Source organism: Aquila chrysaetos, chromosome 25, assembly GCF_900496995.4.
Source record: "Aquila chrysaetos chrysaetos chromosome 25, bAquChr1.4, whole genome shotgun sequence".
Taxonomy (NCBI): Eukaryota; Metazoa; Chordata; class Aves; order Accipitriformes; family Accipitridae; genus Aquila; species Aquila chrysaetos.
The window spans coordinates 4,875,173-4,893,136 of record NC_044028.1 but is presented as its reverse complement, the minus strand read 5'-3'; the positions used below and the strand labels follow the sequence as shown (position 1 = coordinate 4,893,136).

The 17,964-nt window shown below is 44.9% G+C and overlaps 1 protein-coding gene across 7 annotated transcripts in view; it reads left to right on the top strand.

The window, feature by feature from the left end:
* Positions 1-17,234, top strand: part of SDK1 (sidekick cell adhesion molecule 1) — a 417,371-nt gene extending 400,137 nt beyond the window's left edge. For all 7 annotated transcript variants that reach the window (XM_030001765.2, XM_030001768.2, XM_030001764.2 and 4 more), the window contains 4 exons: positions 1,567-1,704; positions 3,675-3,795; positions 4,018-4,147; positions 10,936-17,234. In XM_030001765.2, the coding sequence (XP_029857625.1) occupies positions 1,567-1,704; positions 3,675-3,795; positions 4,018-4,147; positions 10,936-11,208 (662 nt within the window). In that variant the 3' untranslated portion in view covers positions 11,209-17,234. The remainder of the gene's footprint in view (positions 1-1,566; positions 1,705-3,674; positions 3,796-4,017; positions 4,148-10,935) is intronic.
* Positions 17,235-17,964: the final 730 nt, after the last annotated feature.

The window sequence follows — 17,964 nt, the reverse complement described above, 5'->3', positions numbered from 1 at the left end:
GTTTGTCCTTACACAATTAACCACTTAGCCTGTGGGAGCTGTCTATGGATTTCAGTGTGAGTGCTACCCTTGCTTTTCTCCTTCAGGACAAGGGCATAGACAACCCACTTCAAACACTGAGAGTCAGTGTTTTTCCTACGTGTGGTTTCACAGAGACTATAACACAATGTAAAGGGTCAGTAGTCACGTCAGTCTTTCCTGGAAGACATTATTCCTCTGAAGCTGAGCATGCATCTCCTTGTGATGCTTCTTATAAATAAACCACTTGTTTGTAAGTTCTTCACTTGAACAGAACTATTTAATTCACCTCCTTTTGATGCTTCAGTGTTCATCTCAAATTGCTGCATGAAAGTAAGAGGCTTCTGTTGAGATTCACAGTCATAAAAGTATAAAGCATTTTAGGCTGGCCACTTCAGCTAGCACAGGGAGGTATAAATTGCACTGAATCTGCTCAGCCCAGCATGGCTTGTGCAGTTTGCCTTTAGGGCTTTATTGGCCTGGACCAGCCTCCTAGCAAAGAAAGATCGTGGCTACTTTTCACTGCTGCAGGATACCCAGTGATTTGGAACAAATTTGAGCTCATATCATCAGGCTTACAACAGACTTGTGTTTAGATCCAGGGCTCAGGACAGTCAGGGAAAGACAGCGCTTGGGTTCAGTGTTAGTGAGGGGTTGAAGTTGGTCTTCTGGCATCGCCCATTCCTACCGGGTGTTTTTCTACCTTATGGACTATAGGGAACTTACATACAACTGCTAGCTTGTGCTCCAGCGGCAGCATTTTTTCACAAAGCCGAGGGATGCTGACAAAGAGAGTATCACCGCAAGAAAATAACAATACTTACTACTTTAAACCAAGACTGGTGAGATAACTCTAGAAAGGGGAAGTTAGTTTCATTTTGCGTCTCAAATTGAGGCCAAATAGGATGAAATTACTTGAGATCGCACGAAATCCAGGCAACTGAATTGATACCCATGTGCTGCACATCAGGCTTGGCTAAGCTGATGGGGAAACGATATAGAGTAGCAGTGAATGTTGGAAATTGGAGTTAATGGAGGTACTGAAAGACACTGAACCAAGTGTACTTTGTTCCCTGGCACTAGCTGTATTTTTCAAAGAGCCACTGAGCAGCATTTTGGTGAGGCAAGCCTCTTAAAAAGTGGAATAATCGTGAGTCATGACAGGTCTATTAGTGGTTCCTTTGACCCAGGGAGTACTAAGCGTACCGCAGTAGTCTAGAAACGTAGGTGTGTGGAGCTGTGGGAAGAAACCTCCCTCTCTTCACTTGGTGATAACTTCTTCTTAGCTAAGGGATTCTGGAGTGCTGCTCTGGGTGTGTGAAAGATGCTTGCGGGTGTGTTTGAGCTGTGATATGCTCCTGTTCTCTTTGCCATCTTAGAAGTGTCAGCAAGCCCCTCAAAAGTCTGGCTGCAGAGTAGACTACGTCACCTCCTTTGAACACTTCTCTCTCCTGAACACTATTATAGATGCATCGTTCACTGTGGGGAAGAAGAGAAAATTTTGAAGGAGCGTAAAGAGGAATTGTTATTTGTTTTTTGCTCTTTCAGCACAAACGGAAGCCCCTTTCTATGAGGAGTGGTGGTTTCTGCTGGTGATGGCACTCTCAAGTCTGATCCTCATCCTCCTGGTGGTGTTTGCGTTGGTCCTGCATGGCCAGAGCAAGAAGTACAAGAACTGCAGCACAGGTAAGGCACTGGCTCTGTACTGTGCACACAGTCTCAATAGCTGCGGGAATTAGAAATATCTTCCCTTTGAACCCCTGATTTCATCAGTGTGGACTCTCTTTATAGGTATTTTGTTTGGCAGAAGACTTGGATCTTTCTGCTGTCTGGTTTGGTAGAAATGGCTTTTGCCCATAGCCACACTGGGCAAAGAGTGCCTGATCTTATCAGGTTTTGGATGCTAACCAGCCATGGGCATCTGGAAGTTCCAGGGACTGTAGCAAAAGCCAAGGAGTCTGGGTCAAGTGCTTGACAGAAGACCACAAAAAAGGAATGAGCTGAGACTTCATTTAGCTTTGTCGTCATTCCCTGATAGATGGGGAGAAGGAGATAGATTCTGTTTTTCCATGGCTGTACCCAATGCAAATATTCTAGGTCTGTATGTGTGAGGACTATATCACAACTCTTCTATCTTAAATAGAGTGCCCTGCATCTCACATTCATTCCTTAAGCCAAGCTGCAGTTGCTGGGCTGGGGGCCAAATAGCTAGGAGGTGTCTTGGTTATCTGGACCATTAGACTTTAAGGCATAGTGAGCATCAAGCTTTGAATTTGTCTTTACTGACAATTTTTACCAGTCTCCTTTCCGAAGGGAAGCAGGAGCTACCTGCTCTATAACTAGGAATGTTAAAATAGTCCCCTTTCAAAACGCCTAGTTCTTGAGCTCTGAATATTGTTTTTACCTTTTCTTCTCCTTACATGATAAAGTCCTGGAAAGGTTACTCACACATGTTTTTCTCTGATAGCCTTCTCCACCTCCAGAAAGAAATTGCTCTGATGCCAGGAGATGCCAAAAAAGGCACATTAATGAGTAGGATCGTGTGGATGGGTCTTTGCACTACCCGTTCTTAGGGATTAATGTAATGAAGAAGTCTTCCAGGCAGTATTTAGTAATTCAGTCCCAAAGTGAAGATCTTTTCTTTCTTTATAATTCACTTGAACAAGTGTTAGAAAATCAGATTTCAGTCCCATGAGATATAAGATGTATGAATACCGTGGCATTTTACCAAGTTAATACTATTACATATTTGTATGCATGGCTCATAGGAAATCTCTCATCTTCTTAGTTTTGCTCTGTGTTTGGGGGACAGACATGAAAAGACAGGTCTGACCTGTGCTGTCGGATATCAGTGTTCACACCGAGTCTTAATGTAGCACTGAAATTGAAGCCGAGGATAAAGTACCTGTCTGCTGCAAAGTGGCAATATGCAACCGGTCTTTCTGCCCGGGACATGAGCTGAGCTCACACCTTTGGGATTACAAAGAATGAGCATGGGAGAGAATAAGCTCTTGCTATATTTGATCACAAGAAATAATATACTTTGCTGTATTTTCCCTCTTCTGCCAGTCCCCTGTCCTTTTCCCTGCCTTACATCGTCCAGTGATTTCTCACATCTATATCTTATCCTCATTACAGCTCTGACATCTTTTTCCCATTTGCTATCCACTTACGCTTTCTCTTGCTTGCTTTCCTGCCTTTTTTTTTTTCTCCTCCTTTTCCTCTTTTTCTGCCTGCCTTAGTTTTACTTTCTCTTGCTTTGCTTCAGTCAGCATGAACGTGATTCACAGCTGTCCTCCTTTAGGACATCTTCAGTGGCCACCTGAATTAGTCACCTGGTTCCTATTTATAGTCAAAAGACAAGAATAAGCACTTTCGGAGCACAGTTCATCTGTGCTATTTTAGATACTTACCTCCGAATGAAATGCATCCATCCATGACTCCTTCTTTCCCCTCTTTTGGCTCCTTCTGCCCGTTCACACTCCTGATAAGCTCTTCTCCTTCACTCTGTTTTCATTTGCCAGTAAGAAAGGTGAAGAGATTTTCAAATAATTAATGATGTCATAAAACATAAAGAAGGAAAAGTTAGCTCGTACAGTTGTATTTGGGGGAAAAGTGCCTGTGTTTCAGCTGAACCTTTCATTGCCTGACTCCAGGTAAAACCATCTCCAATGTGGAAGAGTCAGTCACCCTGGATAACGGAGGCTTCACTGCTCTGGAGCTCAACAGCAGACACCTGAATATCAAGAGCACCTTCTCAAAGAAGAATGGAACCAGGTAAGAAGCTGGGAACACCCTGCTCTTGGAAATGGCTTTTTATCTAGCTTCAAGCAACTGTTAAATAGGCAAAAGGATGAGACTGTTGTCTGGAGGACCTAGGGAGGACTTTAATGCCCAAGTCGCTGCCCCAGGCTGTGATTCTGGCTTCTGAGCATGATTTAATTGTGTCATTTCAGAGAAATGACAACATCCCATTCACTCACCCTTTACATTTCCTAGGTCTCCTCCTCGCCCAAGCCCAGGGGGGCTGCACTACTCCGATGAGGATATCTGCAACAAGTACAACGGAGCTGTGCTGACCGAGGGCTTGGGCCTGAACGAGAAGCCCTTAGAAGTTTCGGAGTCAGAGGTAAGGGTTTCCCTTTGCCTTGCCAAAGGTTGCCCAGTCACTGCAGACATTCATTTCCCCGCTGAATCCTGGCAAGTCTTCGAAGTCCCAATCCCATACCTGCATTATACTGTGTGGTCACTGTCTGTCTCGGGGACTTTAAAATGTCCAATTCACCGGGCTGTTCACATCACACCTTAGAATTAAAATGTCAAAGGAAAGAATGACAAGCAGGACCCAGCCAGGGCAGATTCCAGACCTGGCCTTGGCAGATAGTCCCAGTTGTCCGTTGTTACGTAGAAAGACAATGCAATCAGTCAGCCAGTGTATGCTGGCTTCTCTGGAAGGGGCTGCATGTCCCCTTCTGCCTGTGGGCTGTAAACTTGGAGCACTTTTGGGAAAACGTATATATGCTGCAAAATAACCAGCTGGCTGCAGCTACCATCTGGATGAGGTTGAAGGTGAGACACACTTTGGATTGTTGCACTGACTGAAGTATGAGATGTGGTTTGAAGTTTTCGCAGTGCCTTTTTTAGGCAGCTACAGCAAACACCAGGATTCGGACGAGTGATTTTGGGTGGTGAGAACTGCTGCCTCTGTTACAGAGGGAGTAAGTGGGGAGTGAGTAACCTGCCAGGGAGCACATGGCGATGGCGGTGAGAGCCTAGCGTTCAGGTTTCTGAACACCCCAGCCTGCAGCCTTAGACTAACTCAAGAGGAGCCTTCTGCTCAGGTTGCCTTTAGACTCTGTTCTCCAAGGAATGTGGGTGTGTGCTGGCATTATCTATCTGGCAGTGCTCCATCTTGTGTCTTGTATCCCCTTTAAGATGAAAGAAAGTGCTTGTGGTCTGTGAAAGTCCAGCGGTGGCCAGGGTTCAATAGACAGACTTCAAGGGATAGAAAGGTAAACCTGTCTCTAAAATCGTGTGTTGTCAGCAGAGATCCTGACAAATCTGAACTGACAGCACAAGAAGCGAGCAGTGGGCCAAACCACTCCAAACCTGACCCTTCTAGCAAGAATAAATCAAGAGCAGCAAGTAGTGAAAGAAGATGACAGTTTTCATCTGTAGCTTTTCTGCACCTGCAGCTACAGCTGCTTTTCCTGGCTACCTAGCTCTCACCTCCTGTTAATTACCACGGACAGCCTGCTGCTTTGTGCTGCCCTGTGGCCGACCCATCGTACAGGCAGCTTTCCTTGGTGTAGCTCAAGCTGCTGTCTATGCAATGCACAAGCGTTACCCTCCAGATTAAACCCATAGTGCTTTGGTCATGTCACTGTAACAACCCAGCATTAAACCTGTCATTAAAACAGTGTGCTGAGCATGATCATGAATTTAGCACTGGCACCTTTTGACATTAATTTCAATGCCCCATGTGGTATTTCCTGGTAATGCGCAAAAGTCTACTTGCAGGGTGTCATTACTGCCTTCTATATGCACTGTTTGTACAACAGAGAAGAAAGTGATTTTTGTTTCTTTTTCTCAGGCTATTATTAATATTATTTATTTACTGTGTATTGCAGACAAGCCTGAAGGTCTCAATTGAGATTCTAGTGTTTTTGTGAATCTGTGTGTGCATGTTGAGTATGTGAACAAAATGTGCCTCCTGTTTTTCCTTGGGGCTTAGATATGCAGCCCTTCTGTATGATGTCTTTGATGCTTGGCTTTTTTTGTGGTGGGGAGTGCTTTTAGGCATGAAATGTTAATACGCTCCCAGTAGAGGTAGCAATAGGAGATGCTGCCTTTTGATCAGCCTGAAAATGCTGTTTACGTTGGCTGATTCAGACAGAAGGTGAGGGTGGGTTGGGGCAGAGGTGGGTATAGATGTTTGACCACTCTCTTTTCAGGTATTTGTGTACCTATTAGCTCTTCCTGTGTGTCTTTTCTGTTCTTTTTGCTTCTATTCTCAAAGGAGATTTTAACAGACAAGCTCTGTTTTCCAAGAATTTCAGAATTTCCATCTTTCTTAGTAGGCAGAAATGTTTCCCATTATAGGAAGAGGTAAAGATATATTTTTATATAAGAGCTCTATAAGGTTTGGTCCTCTCCAGCAAAGGGGGTCCTGCTGCTGTTTTTCTCTAATACGTCTTTGTGTGGATCTCAAATTCCACTTAATATGATGCACGTAAGGGCAGGCAGGGCCAAACACTCTGCTTTTGTTTTCAACCCACATGCCACCTTCTTGCTGCTAAGTCTTACCCCTGTTGCCTGAGGTGTCAAGATTTTATATGGAAAAGAAGGAAGCTCACTGGCTTCAAGTCTCGTGGGGTTTACTGAACGTGAAGAAGTCTGCGAGAAACTCTCAGGCTGACTGACTGCACTTACAACACAGCTGCCTGGGAGCCTTCCTCCGAGCTCCCTCCTGATGAGGAAAGCAAGAGAGAAACAAAGAGAAAATCGAGCAGACCAAGTAGTACTCTTAATATTCATAAATCAAGTGGTTAACTTACGCCATGTCATGAAAGCCAAGCACCAATACTGTTAATGAGGTTAAAGTAGTTTAATTGACAGGTATGGAGCAAGAGAGTGCTAAGAGTGTAATTTCTAAATGATTAATAATAATAGGCTTTTAGATAATGAGTCAAGTGGACGAGGCTTGAGACAGATAATCTGAAGAAATTTGGTGTTCACCATGTACAGAAATTTGAGGATATATCTGCGATGTCGTCCAGCCATGGAAGAGCAGTTTTACAGGAGGGGAGGGTGGTCTGTGTGTGTTTGTTCTCACGTGTCCTTGTGGTCTCCCAAAAACAGTTTTCAGGAGATAATATTCTCACAGATTGCGCACATTATCAGTCAGCGCCGAACGCTGGCGATGCTCTGGTTTTCCCATCTGCCCTCTGCAGTCTAACTGACTTTTGCTTTCTCAGCTCTGTAAGAAGATATGATAATTTTCCACTTAACACTTAATAGGGAATATGGTTTAACTTGTTTCTAGAAAAGTTCTCCAATGATTTTGACAAGTTGGGCACCGTGTGGAAACCAGCTGCAGGTGACACATGAAATAACTAAGTGTTCCCGTGTCCGGAGAAATCTGTTTGCCTAGTAGGTTACCTTGTCTGTTTTACAGCATATTCGTTTCATGTCAACCAAAAGAAACTGCCGCTATCTACATTTTTAGGAATAATCTCACAAGGTTGTTTCTTGTGCAGTCACTTTAAAAAAAAAAAAAAAAGATAATTGGAACTATTTTCAAATTTCCCATTGACTAAGCTAGCCAACCCTGGTCGCTGACTTGCCTCTGAACAGCACTTGTGCATTTCGTGCTATCAATAAAATACTTAGATAGCCTCTCATTTTCTGTATTTGTTGTTTCATAGGCATCCATGCACCTTTGGTTGACAGTCTGTAATGTCACCGCACACCCAATCATGCTCCAGCCTATGGAGGTTTCCAAGGTAACAAAGCCACAGTCGCAGGGAAGGGAGAAAACCGAAAACAAAGCAAAAAGCCCTGCAGCATTTCTATTTACTCAATAGTTTAAAAACCACTAAAAAGTAATCCTCTAGTATAAGCTGTCTGTATTGTCATGCAAAACAGGTGTTTATCTTGCTACTCCTTGATTTTCATCAGGGCAGAGAGGGATGGGGGATGGCAATTCAGAGAATTCCTTGCTGGTAAGGGTGGTTATTAGTACCTTGTTCGGAGCAGACCTTAGAAGATACTTTAGAAATATGGACGAAATACTCCGTTCCTACCTGTTCTGAAGGAAACACAAAGAAAACACGTCGTATGGACACTAACAAGTAGGTTATCCTTTCCAGCATTTAGTGCTAATGATGGTGAAAGGCTGAAGTTAGCACAGCTCTGTCTGTGTTTCATGAAAGTGACTTCTGAAAGGCACTGGCCTTATTTACACCAAATTAGTGCTCTCTTTCAGTTGGTATAATGGACTAATTAGTGGACAGATTATTAGCAGGTGGTATTGTTTCAAATTCCCTCTTTCTGTTCATGGCAAGTCCAAGTGATGCTGTATTTCAAATGGCAGCAGCCCATCTAAAAGTGTTCCCAGTGTTTCTTCTCTTTATTATGTTGACTTCTGGCAATCTCGAAAGAACTTGGCTTAGGTACAGAAATTATATTAGTTTTGTGGGTGAGTATTTTTCTGCTAGCGATGGACAGAAATCAAGTGGCTGCATCAGTATTATTGTACCTATCAAGTCATGTGTCAGTCTTCTGGATACAGCTGCTTCTCAGCATTTCTTCTTAGAGCTTCCAGCCTTTTAGTTGTCTTTATGTTTCTCTATGTCTGTGGGGACATCAGGAGGACCAGTAAGGAGCCACTAGAAGTTTGTGGGTTTTTTTTCTCCTTACGCTTGTGACACCTCAACTCAGCTGTGATCCGTCTTTTCAGCAGGGGCTTGTTTCTTTGGGGGATGGCTGAGCGTGTCCGAGTCAGTAAGAGTGATGGTGGATTGGGGAAGGAGTCAGAAGACAAGGCAAGGGCAGTGGTAGCGTTGTGCCTTTGGTGGAGGGAGCGCATCCACGATAGCTAGAGGAGTTCACATCTTCAGGTGCTGCTTGTGGTGAGTGATCCGTAACCACCTGCACCTGCTCAGGATGTAGAAACTTTTCTTCTGGATGCCCACATCATCCTCCAGCTTCCCAAGCACTTTTTACCTTAACATTAGACTATGGAGCTGCAGCAGAATGTTTGGAGGTGGAGGCTGGTGCCAAGTGCAACCCTTAATTCTTGATAAAAACAGAGAAAATCAGGATTCGGGGATCTTTTGGTCTGCAGGTAAAGCTGGTTCCATCTGCAGCTGAGGACCAGCCTGCCCGAGCTATTGCTGCCGTGCTGTGCCATGCTGCCACATCTGCAGTCATCAGAGGCACTCTTGTTGGAGCCCCTTACAAAAATAGACAGGGCAGCGCTGGCAGGATGTTCCCTGCAGCGATGCCAAGACTCTGGAGCTGCTCTCTGCACCCACTGGCTGTGAAGTGGTCCAAATCTGGGGATATTCCAGGCATGCCGCAAAAACCACCTGTTCAGGAGAGTCTTTGGAGGGAGTCGGGTGTTGGCTTCCCGGGGCTGGCAGCTGGTACAAAGGAGCATTTTTCTAGGAGATAGACTTGCTGAATTCCTTCTGGAATAATTATTAAATGCTGGTAGGGTTTTGTTGTAATATTAATTACATGTCAAGGCACCTGAAGCTTTGCATTCTTAAAATAATCAAGCAGTACATAATTCTGAAAGAGCCAAAGCATGGGTAATAGTGGAAGGGAAATTTTGCAAAGCTGTAAAGAGCTGCTTTGCTCAGACTTTTGGAAAACTCTGGGAAAAATTTCTCATCTCTGTCCATCACCCTCTATGCTGGAAAATGGACACGAGATAGTATCGAAGCAGCTATCTAAGCAAAGAAGTGGGATGATGGATGCGGTGCCCTTTTCAAATGATGGTTCGCAAGGCATTTGAGGATTGTTCTTCAGAGACCATTAAAAGGGAGCTTTAGAGGAGGAGAGACCAGTTGTGTGGCAGGCAGGATCAAGAAGGATGTGTGTGTGCTGTGTGGTGTCATAGATCAGAACGATACCAACCTTTTGAAACTAATTGCAGCAACTAACAGTTAGGAGCTGCGCTTACCCGTCTCTCTCTTGTATGTCTTAGGCAGCTACTACTTTGATATTTAATTGCCTTTAGAATTGGCTATGCAGATTATTGGGGGGAAGAAAAGGAAAAAAAGCTTTTGCATGCTCAACCCAGAGATTTTGAGAGAAGGCATGAGATATGGAAATGACTGGGTAAATGTTTGTATGCTGTATGGGATGTGGCTGTTATTGGTGGGAACATTAGTGGGAACAGAAGGAAAATGTGCGCTTGGATACCATGGCCAAGGCTTTGCCGTGGTCTCTGTACTCGGAGGAGATGTACGAGCCCCCTGCGATTCCTCCAGCTGTATCACGGCAGCAGTACTGCAGAGGAGAGACAGATGCACAAAGCTTATCTGGTTACATCTCAATAGAGCTCCCACTCGATATTGATATGAGCTTTGAAGCTATCCAGCCACCATGCATAAATGTTTCAGGGGTAAGATCCGCTCTGAACACAGGGCTGTGCCTGAGCCATCCCAAGAAAGTAACTCCTCCTGCCTGGCAGTTCTTTTCCAGATTTTGCATTCTCTTTCTTCTGTCGCCGCTGGTTGTGCGCCTTGTACCGCCAATAATCGGTTGGAACGTACAGATAGAGTTGTTTGCCTGAAAAAAACCCTGTGATTTCGCTTAATTCCCTTTCAGCGATATAACTAATTTTCAATACTTAATGGGGCTTGCAAGCCAAACTCAGAGTACTATGCAGGTGGCCTGGTCTGACCACCACAAACAGCAGCACGTCTGGCTAACTTCAGTGTGTTTGCGGGGAAGACATTCTTTCTGTCCTTGCATCGGAAGAAGAGATATTCTCAATGGTAATTGCAGTCTTGTTGATTATGCGAATGAAAGGTGTTGGTTTCTCTATGACGTCTCTACATTTCCCTGCATCTTCTGTCAAAACAGGAACTCCTAGCTCCCACTGCCTCGTTCTGCAGTGAATTAGAAGGGATTTCTCTGCATCTCTTATCACCAGCATGCGTCAGGGGACTCTCCCTCTAGCAGCAAAGCCTGGCTAAACCAGAGCACAGTGCTTTTCTCCAGTCCAGCGTGTATTACACTTTGGACTACAAACCATCCTACCCTAAAGTTACAGCTTTTGTCAGCTGGTGATATTAAACTTGTCTCTAATTTCTTTTAGAGTGGAACAGGCTAAATCAGAGATGCTAGTTGCTGATTTTTTGATTTTATTTTATTTTATTTTATTTTTTCCCGATGCTCCAGGCCACTGACTCGGATTACGAAGACGAGTTGCCAAAGCACTCCTTTGTGAACCATTACATGAGCGACCCCACGTACTACAACTCATGGAAGCGGCAGCAGAAAGGGGTGAAGCACCCGGCATCCTATAGATACGAGGAATGCGCCGCCAGCGAGACAGAACCCTATTTCCAGACTGTCATCACGACACAGAGCTCAGGAGGGGTGTACACCCCAACGGGACAGCCCGCGCCCGGCTCCCGGACTCCAGTGACAGGGTTCTCCTCCTTCGTCTGAGACGGGGCTGGAGGATCCAGCCGAACCGCCGGCGGCACTCGGGGGAGACCCGTCGCAGTGACTGTGTGTGCGTGACCGGTGCGGTGAACTGTGGGTAACTTCTCTATCAGGGTAGAAACGGATGGGAACACGGATGAGGCTGGGTTGTTTTTGTTTTGTTTTGTTTTGTTTTTTTTCTGAAGACAATCAACTCTAAAAATATGGAGCTGAACTAGCTGAACCTTTGTTTAAAAAAAAAAAGAAAAAAAAAGGAATTCTGAGAAGTGATGATTTTAACCACTTGTGAATAGTAGGGGTTTTTTAACCGCTTTTTGTAACACTGCTTCAGGAAGCAGCTCCCATGCCCTTCTCTTCCCTCTTTCTTTCTCTCCCCTCCTTCTGTCCCCCCGTTCCCAAACAAGGAGGTGAATTCCCTAGATGCAATGAGTGACTTTGTGATGTGATTTGAAGAGAAAACATAAAACCTCCCAGGCTCCTTTTTCTTCCTTTGTCTCTACTCTTTTTTTTTTTTTTTTTTCCTTTTTAATTTTTCCCTGTCATCAAGGTCAAGTAGGAAAACATAGAAAAGGGACAAATTTTTATGTGAAAAGCAGACACCTCCTCTCTCCTCTCCTCACTGCTGCTCCCCACATTAGGAGCACTGGCTGATCAACTTAGGCTCAGATGCGTCACTGTGTCTGCTCTAGGCTCACTACTGGTGTATTTATACTGAATTACTGACCTGCTTTCCTTTCTTGTTCAAATGGGACCTGCTGCATTTTTTTAAATATTCCAACTCCAGGGCCTTTGGAAGAGGAGATGGCTCAAAAAAGCACTGTAGGCAGCGGAGGGTGAAGCAAGTGGGAAGAATTCAGATGCAAGGTCAGTTTATTTTTGGCGTGGCTCTAATCCTCCCTCGTGGACTGCATGTGCCATTTGAATCGGTCATTTTTTAAAAGTCAAAGGACACAACCCAGCAAGCCAGAGGAGTCTTTCAATTAAGATTGCAGTGACAAGCTAGAGAGTCTACTAATTGATGAGGGTTTTGATCATCAAAGTTATCCTGCCCTGTCAATTGAAGTTGAGCATCCTTTCTCGCCCAGACTCTGCAGTGCTGCTTACTGGTCTGTAAAAAAGTACACGGTAGCTGGGTTTGTTTGATTTTATTTTTTTAGTACAAAGACACATCACACAGACTGGGTGAGTTTTGGTGTCCACAGGTGCCTTTTATTGATTCTTCAGCTTTGTATCTGGGAGAAGCAACAAAGTGTCTCCAAATAAAGCTAACCAGGTTTTTCAAGCATTAGGGTCATGAATTACCTTGTGCACGTTTACAGTCTGCTTTGTGCACTTGAAGCTATAGCCTTTGGAAAGAAGAGAGGGGATTTTTAGTTTATTTTCCATCCTTTTGTATAGCCCCCTTTTTATTTTCTTCTTTTCTATCCTTTTCCCGAGTCTGTCACGTTTAGCAGCAAGTTGTTTACTCGCAAGGAAGTTGTCAGGGGTTTAAAGAATCCAAGTCCAACTCTCGGACCTAGCAACAGTCCTGGATCACCAGACTTTTCACTGCAAGAGTTTGAAAGGTGAATTTGGAAGTAGGCAAGTCCTCGCCACTCTGGTGTCTGGCATTTCCTCCCAGGTGGACGTAGGTCAGCCAGGAGACTCGGTGTCCTGCTGCTTGCTAACGTCCCATCAGGGCACGTGTGTTACTACTGCAAACTGTCCCTGTCCCCGCGGGAGGGATGCAGGACAGCTGTGGCACTGGGTGGTGATGGCTTCAGGGCAGGTTGTTGAAACCGACCCGGCGTTGATCGTGGTGGCTGCCTGTTCCTGCCCGTGGGCGCTGGTTAGAAGTAGCCTGGTGGCACCTCACCTGAAGAGTTGAGGTCCGAGGGCGAGCTCAGCCCTTTCAGTGCCCCTTGGACAGGGCAAACGATCTCGGAACTGCTTTTACTCTTTGGCACTGCCTCTGAGCGCTGCTGCTCTTGGTGCATACAGATTCTGGATAGCTTTGGCACTGGATTGCTGTTCCTCTCCAAAGGCTCCAGAAAGAAAAAGTTCAAAACCAAAAACTACAGTGGGTGTGTTTAAGGGCTTTTGAGTTTGGGATAACGATCCACAGCTCATTAGATGGCAAGGGAGATGCAAAGACGCGGGCTTGAGCCAAAACCCTGTGAACCATCCCCCTCTCTGCACCTGGAGAGGATGTGTGTGGGATGGAGAAGGGGCTCCAAAGAGGATGATGTGGAGCTTACTGCAAAGAGAAATGCAAAGCAAACAAAAACCCCACTGCCTTCTGTGCACTTTGACTGTTCTATTAAGCCATATGGACTTTGCTTTAATTACTGAACTGAGAAAAATTTGTTTTCAGCCTGCGTTTTTTGTTTCTTAGACAAAATTATCTACGTGACTTTCTGATCTGTTTTCTTTATCCTTTGTTATTTCCTGCATCAGATTATGTATTTTGAACACCTTGTTTGATATACATGTGACATAGCAATGCAATTGCTATTGGAATTTTAATGGCGCTTATCCAACAGGTATGAGAGGTAGTGCTACAGGAGGAGCCTTTCAAGGACCACTAAGGACTTAGGGATATAGATTAGTAGAAAGTAGATCCAACACCGAAGAGTTTGCTCCAAAGGAGAGCATAGTGCGAGTAGCTCCATATCTCCTGAATATTGCCAGATCTGAATTGGTGTAAGGTGCAGTTACTTCCTGGGGCTGATCTGATACCACATTGAGCAAAAAAGCGAGGAAACCTTGGGGACTAATGGAAATGGACTTTGTGGCCACTGCTCCACTGAAGAACAACATGGGGAGCAGCACGATCTATACAAAGCGAGGAGAAGAGGCTATTCCTTTTTTCTGAGAACCATCTGCAACCAAAAAGCCTGAGCTTGCTGAGGACGCACTGAGTTGGCTGTATGGCCCTTTTCTTCTGACTGCTGCTGAAACAACAGGTTAGGTGTGATTCCTTTAGGACCTGTTGATCCGAACAGAGGTATTTCTGTTCCGTTCCAGCCCACGCTATTGTCATTCTTGCTTATGTTTTGTTTAGGATTTGGCTTTTCTTACATGTGGGTTTATTTTACTTAGGCAATTGCAGAGCGTGGAAGTGCACTGCCCTGCTCACCCCTAAGATGAGCGTAGGATGTGTGTTCTGCTGCCCAGGATCCTGTATAGCTACGTGCATGATGCCTGTGCCTTCTTGTTAACACGCTGTACTCGTAAAGTATGATTAATGGGTAGGTTTTATTTAGCTCAGGTATCAGGTAAATTGTTCTATCTGGAAGGAAGCACTCCGTCAGTTAGCAAGAAAGCTGTATTTCATAGCTGTAATCTGTGGGAATCGCAGCCTTGAAATACAACTTTTAAACATTAGTTGTCATGTTACAATAACTTCACCCATCAAATCCACTTCTGTTTCCATCTTCCTGTTTAGAACAGTCTTGAAAAATGAAGGCTTGTTTTAAAACACCTTCTTAGGATATTTTATTTGTATTTATTTATTTACTTTCCCATGTTTCTCAGGTCTCTTGGTGGCTGTTACTAAAAAATAAAAGCAGCGTTATGAAATGACCAAGGGAGACGTTTCAGGGAACAGTTTAATAGGAGCTCATTTTTCATGCAATAGCCATGGAAATATCCAATTTCCTGCAGCAAAAAAGTGCCCAAGACTTCACCCCCCTGCCAGGGCTGAGGTGCCACCAGCCACCACCATCAGCGATGCTCCCGGCGTTCCCAAAGGCACCAAACCTCAGGTTGTCCCTGTCATCAATCCCGTGCAACAATGCACGTAAGTGAAGGAGCTGCACTGTTCCAGCCCACTCGAAGTGGAGCATTTTATCCCCCAAAAGTCCGTATCACGCACGGTGTGTCCCCCACCATCGCCCGCACCCTTGGGTGGAGTATTTTCCATTCCCATCTTTTAATGCTCAGATGTTGGTGCAGGACCGGTGCTGCTGGGGTGCGAGCAGCAGTGGTGAGATGGGACAGGAGAGGGCACTGTTTGACTTTCACCAGTGACAGTCTCTTTTTTCCCCACCCTGGGAGTCACCCGTGTGAAACCCCTTCGTGGGGAGGGCAGGGAGAAGTGAGAGCGCAGAGCGAAGGGGTTTCATCAGCATTTACTAAAGGAATCACGCTGCGACCAGCGATCCCACTTTTGGAAGCAGTTGGCATTACTGGAGAGAAGAAAAAAAACAGACAGAAAAAGAAACTAATCCATTACCCCAAAGGATTTTTTGTTTTTTCCTCTTCATTTTGAGTGTTAAAACCAGTGATGCTTTGTAGATGGGCCAAGATCTCATTTTTCCTACTTATACCCGGGTCTCTGCCAGAAGCTGCTGTAGCAATTGTTTAGAATAAATATCCAAGTCTGTCTTGACATGGGGATACATTTATTATCCTTGTCATTGCTTCCCTCAAGAAATCTATTGGGTCATCCAAAGATTATCCAATCTGCTCTCCAAAAAGGGAGGAGAGCGAGCTGTTTATACATACAGAGCACTAGTGTCTTCTCCCACTTGCTGTTTTCAGATAAGCAGGGCAACTTGTTTCAGAAAAATCCTCTTAGAAAAAGAATTTATCAGAAAACTTAAAAAAAAAAAAAACCAAAAAACAAACAACCAAAAAAAACCCACAAACAAAACCCCACAGGAAAGATAACCTTTGACAGGGCTGTTAGAAATCTTGAAGTCCTAGGAACCTGTGGCATGTAAGACTGAATATGATCCCAAGACCACCTATCTTTAGTGATCTCCTTTATCAATAGGAGCCAGAAGGGCACATGCAATGAGGGGTTATATTTGGAGAGGAAAAGCCATCACAGAACAGTTGCTAGATGGGCAGGTTGTACTACAAACAGCTTCATTCAACCTGGAGTTCCTGCTAGTTCAGTCACATTTCTTAGGTTGTTTCTATAGGTTTTTGCCAGCATGTGTGGAGTCCGTACATCATCATAGCGTTACTAGAGGTCATATGGGGAGCGGTGTGTTGCTGTGGTGTTTACACAAAGTCACATGCATGAGGATGTGGTTGTACAGTATCCATTGAAACCTCCTTACGGAAAGCCACCCTTGAATTAGGAACACATTCACCCCAAGACTGAACATGTTGGGCTGGGCATGGGCATTAAATGGCTCCACCTGACAAGTCGGGTTTTCGGTTCTTTGTATTTCTGTATTCCGTTTCTTCTCCCCCGCATCTCCAGCCCCAGCCCTCCCAGACAAATAAAGTTGGCTTGCGCTTTGTCAGGGTGTAAATTTTGCCGGCCTCGGTAGTAGAGAGCCACAACCGATAAGCACATACACGACACATGGGACAGGTGAGAGATGTTTGAACACGGGGTGAAATACCGGTGCGACTTGAGATTCAGGCTCTGACTCAGAATTTTATCTTCTCAAAGCTGCCACCTGCCCATTTAAACGGCCCTGGAGCCTCAAGATTTGGCAGGAAATTCATTATTTTGATGCTGTTTGATCACTGTGCACTTTCTGGGGCTTGAATTGCTGGATATAGAGACAGGAATGGGGTTACAGAGCTTTATGTCAAAGTGTTTTCCCATTTATGTCCGATTCTCTAGATCTGGGGATGAAACCTTTCTGCTAACGCAACGTGGTGGCATTCTGCAGGTGGGAGTGCCGCCAGCGCTCCCCCCTTGGTGTCGTTAAGCTCCTGGGCAGCGCTGGGACCTGTCACGGTGCAGTGGGAGCTCTCGGGTAGCAGAAAGATGCGAGGACATGGTATTACGGTGAGTTTGTAGCCGGTCACTTTGACGCTCTTCGGATGGAGTCCGTCCTCTGATTTGGTATCTGCTGTCAGTTTAGGGGTAGGACCACCTTACACAGTTGTGTTTGAGTTACCCTTTGGTGTACTACGGTTATTGGATCGTTGCTTTTACTTCAGTGTCTCCTTGGGGATTTGCCCTGGATTTTTGTTCCACACCTCTTGTTAGCCTCACCTTCACCACTCCACTATTTTATATGAGAAACTTACTTCTTCTTTTGCAAACTTGCTTCTAATTAAAAGAACCCTTTTTGAAACACGTGTGTCCTTGGTACATTTATTTGGGGGAGGGGAAAAAAAAAATTCCCAGCCTCTTCTGTTATTTTTGGCTTGAAGAAGTTTCTGGGTGCCTTGCCAGCGTGCTCACGGGTTAACAGCTCAGGTCGGTGGAAACTTAACACAGGCTGAAATTCTTCCCTGTTAGTTCTGGACTGTAAAATCTTATAATCCCCTGCTGCTTTTTAGCTAAAATGACACTTTCAAATACTTTCCACCCAAAATTTGATCAGCCTTAAATATTTTGTTATTTTGCAGTGATAAACTTCTTCCAGATTCTTCATAGAGGAGAGTCGAAACCTACTCAGAAATGGAAACCCGTGGGGCCACCATTTTGTACACCTTCATCGCCTCGCAAATAATATTTGTCCTCCCCTGCAGCATTGTAGCCGCCGTTAATCGGTTCCCACAAACGTGCCGATGTTGGGGAGGCCGGACCGGATCCCAGCTGGTGGAAACCAGGGCAGCTCTGTTATTCCAGGGTGGTTATTGGTGCTTTTCCCCAGCTGAGCATCTGGCCTAGAGAAGTAAACTAAACACAGTCAGGTCGGCTACAGCTTTGTGGGAGAAATGAGGGTGAGAAATCAATGTTTTCTGGGGGGGCGGGACGGGTGTCAAACTGCTAAGGAAAGCACTCGTATTTTCCTGCTCCTGAAAGGAATATTATAAATAATGCAGTGTTGTATAAATACAGGCAGCCTTCTGCGGCTG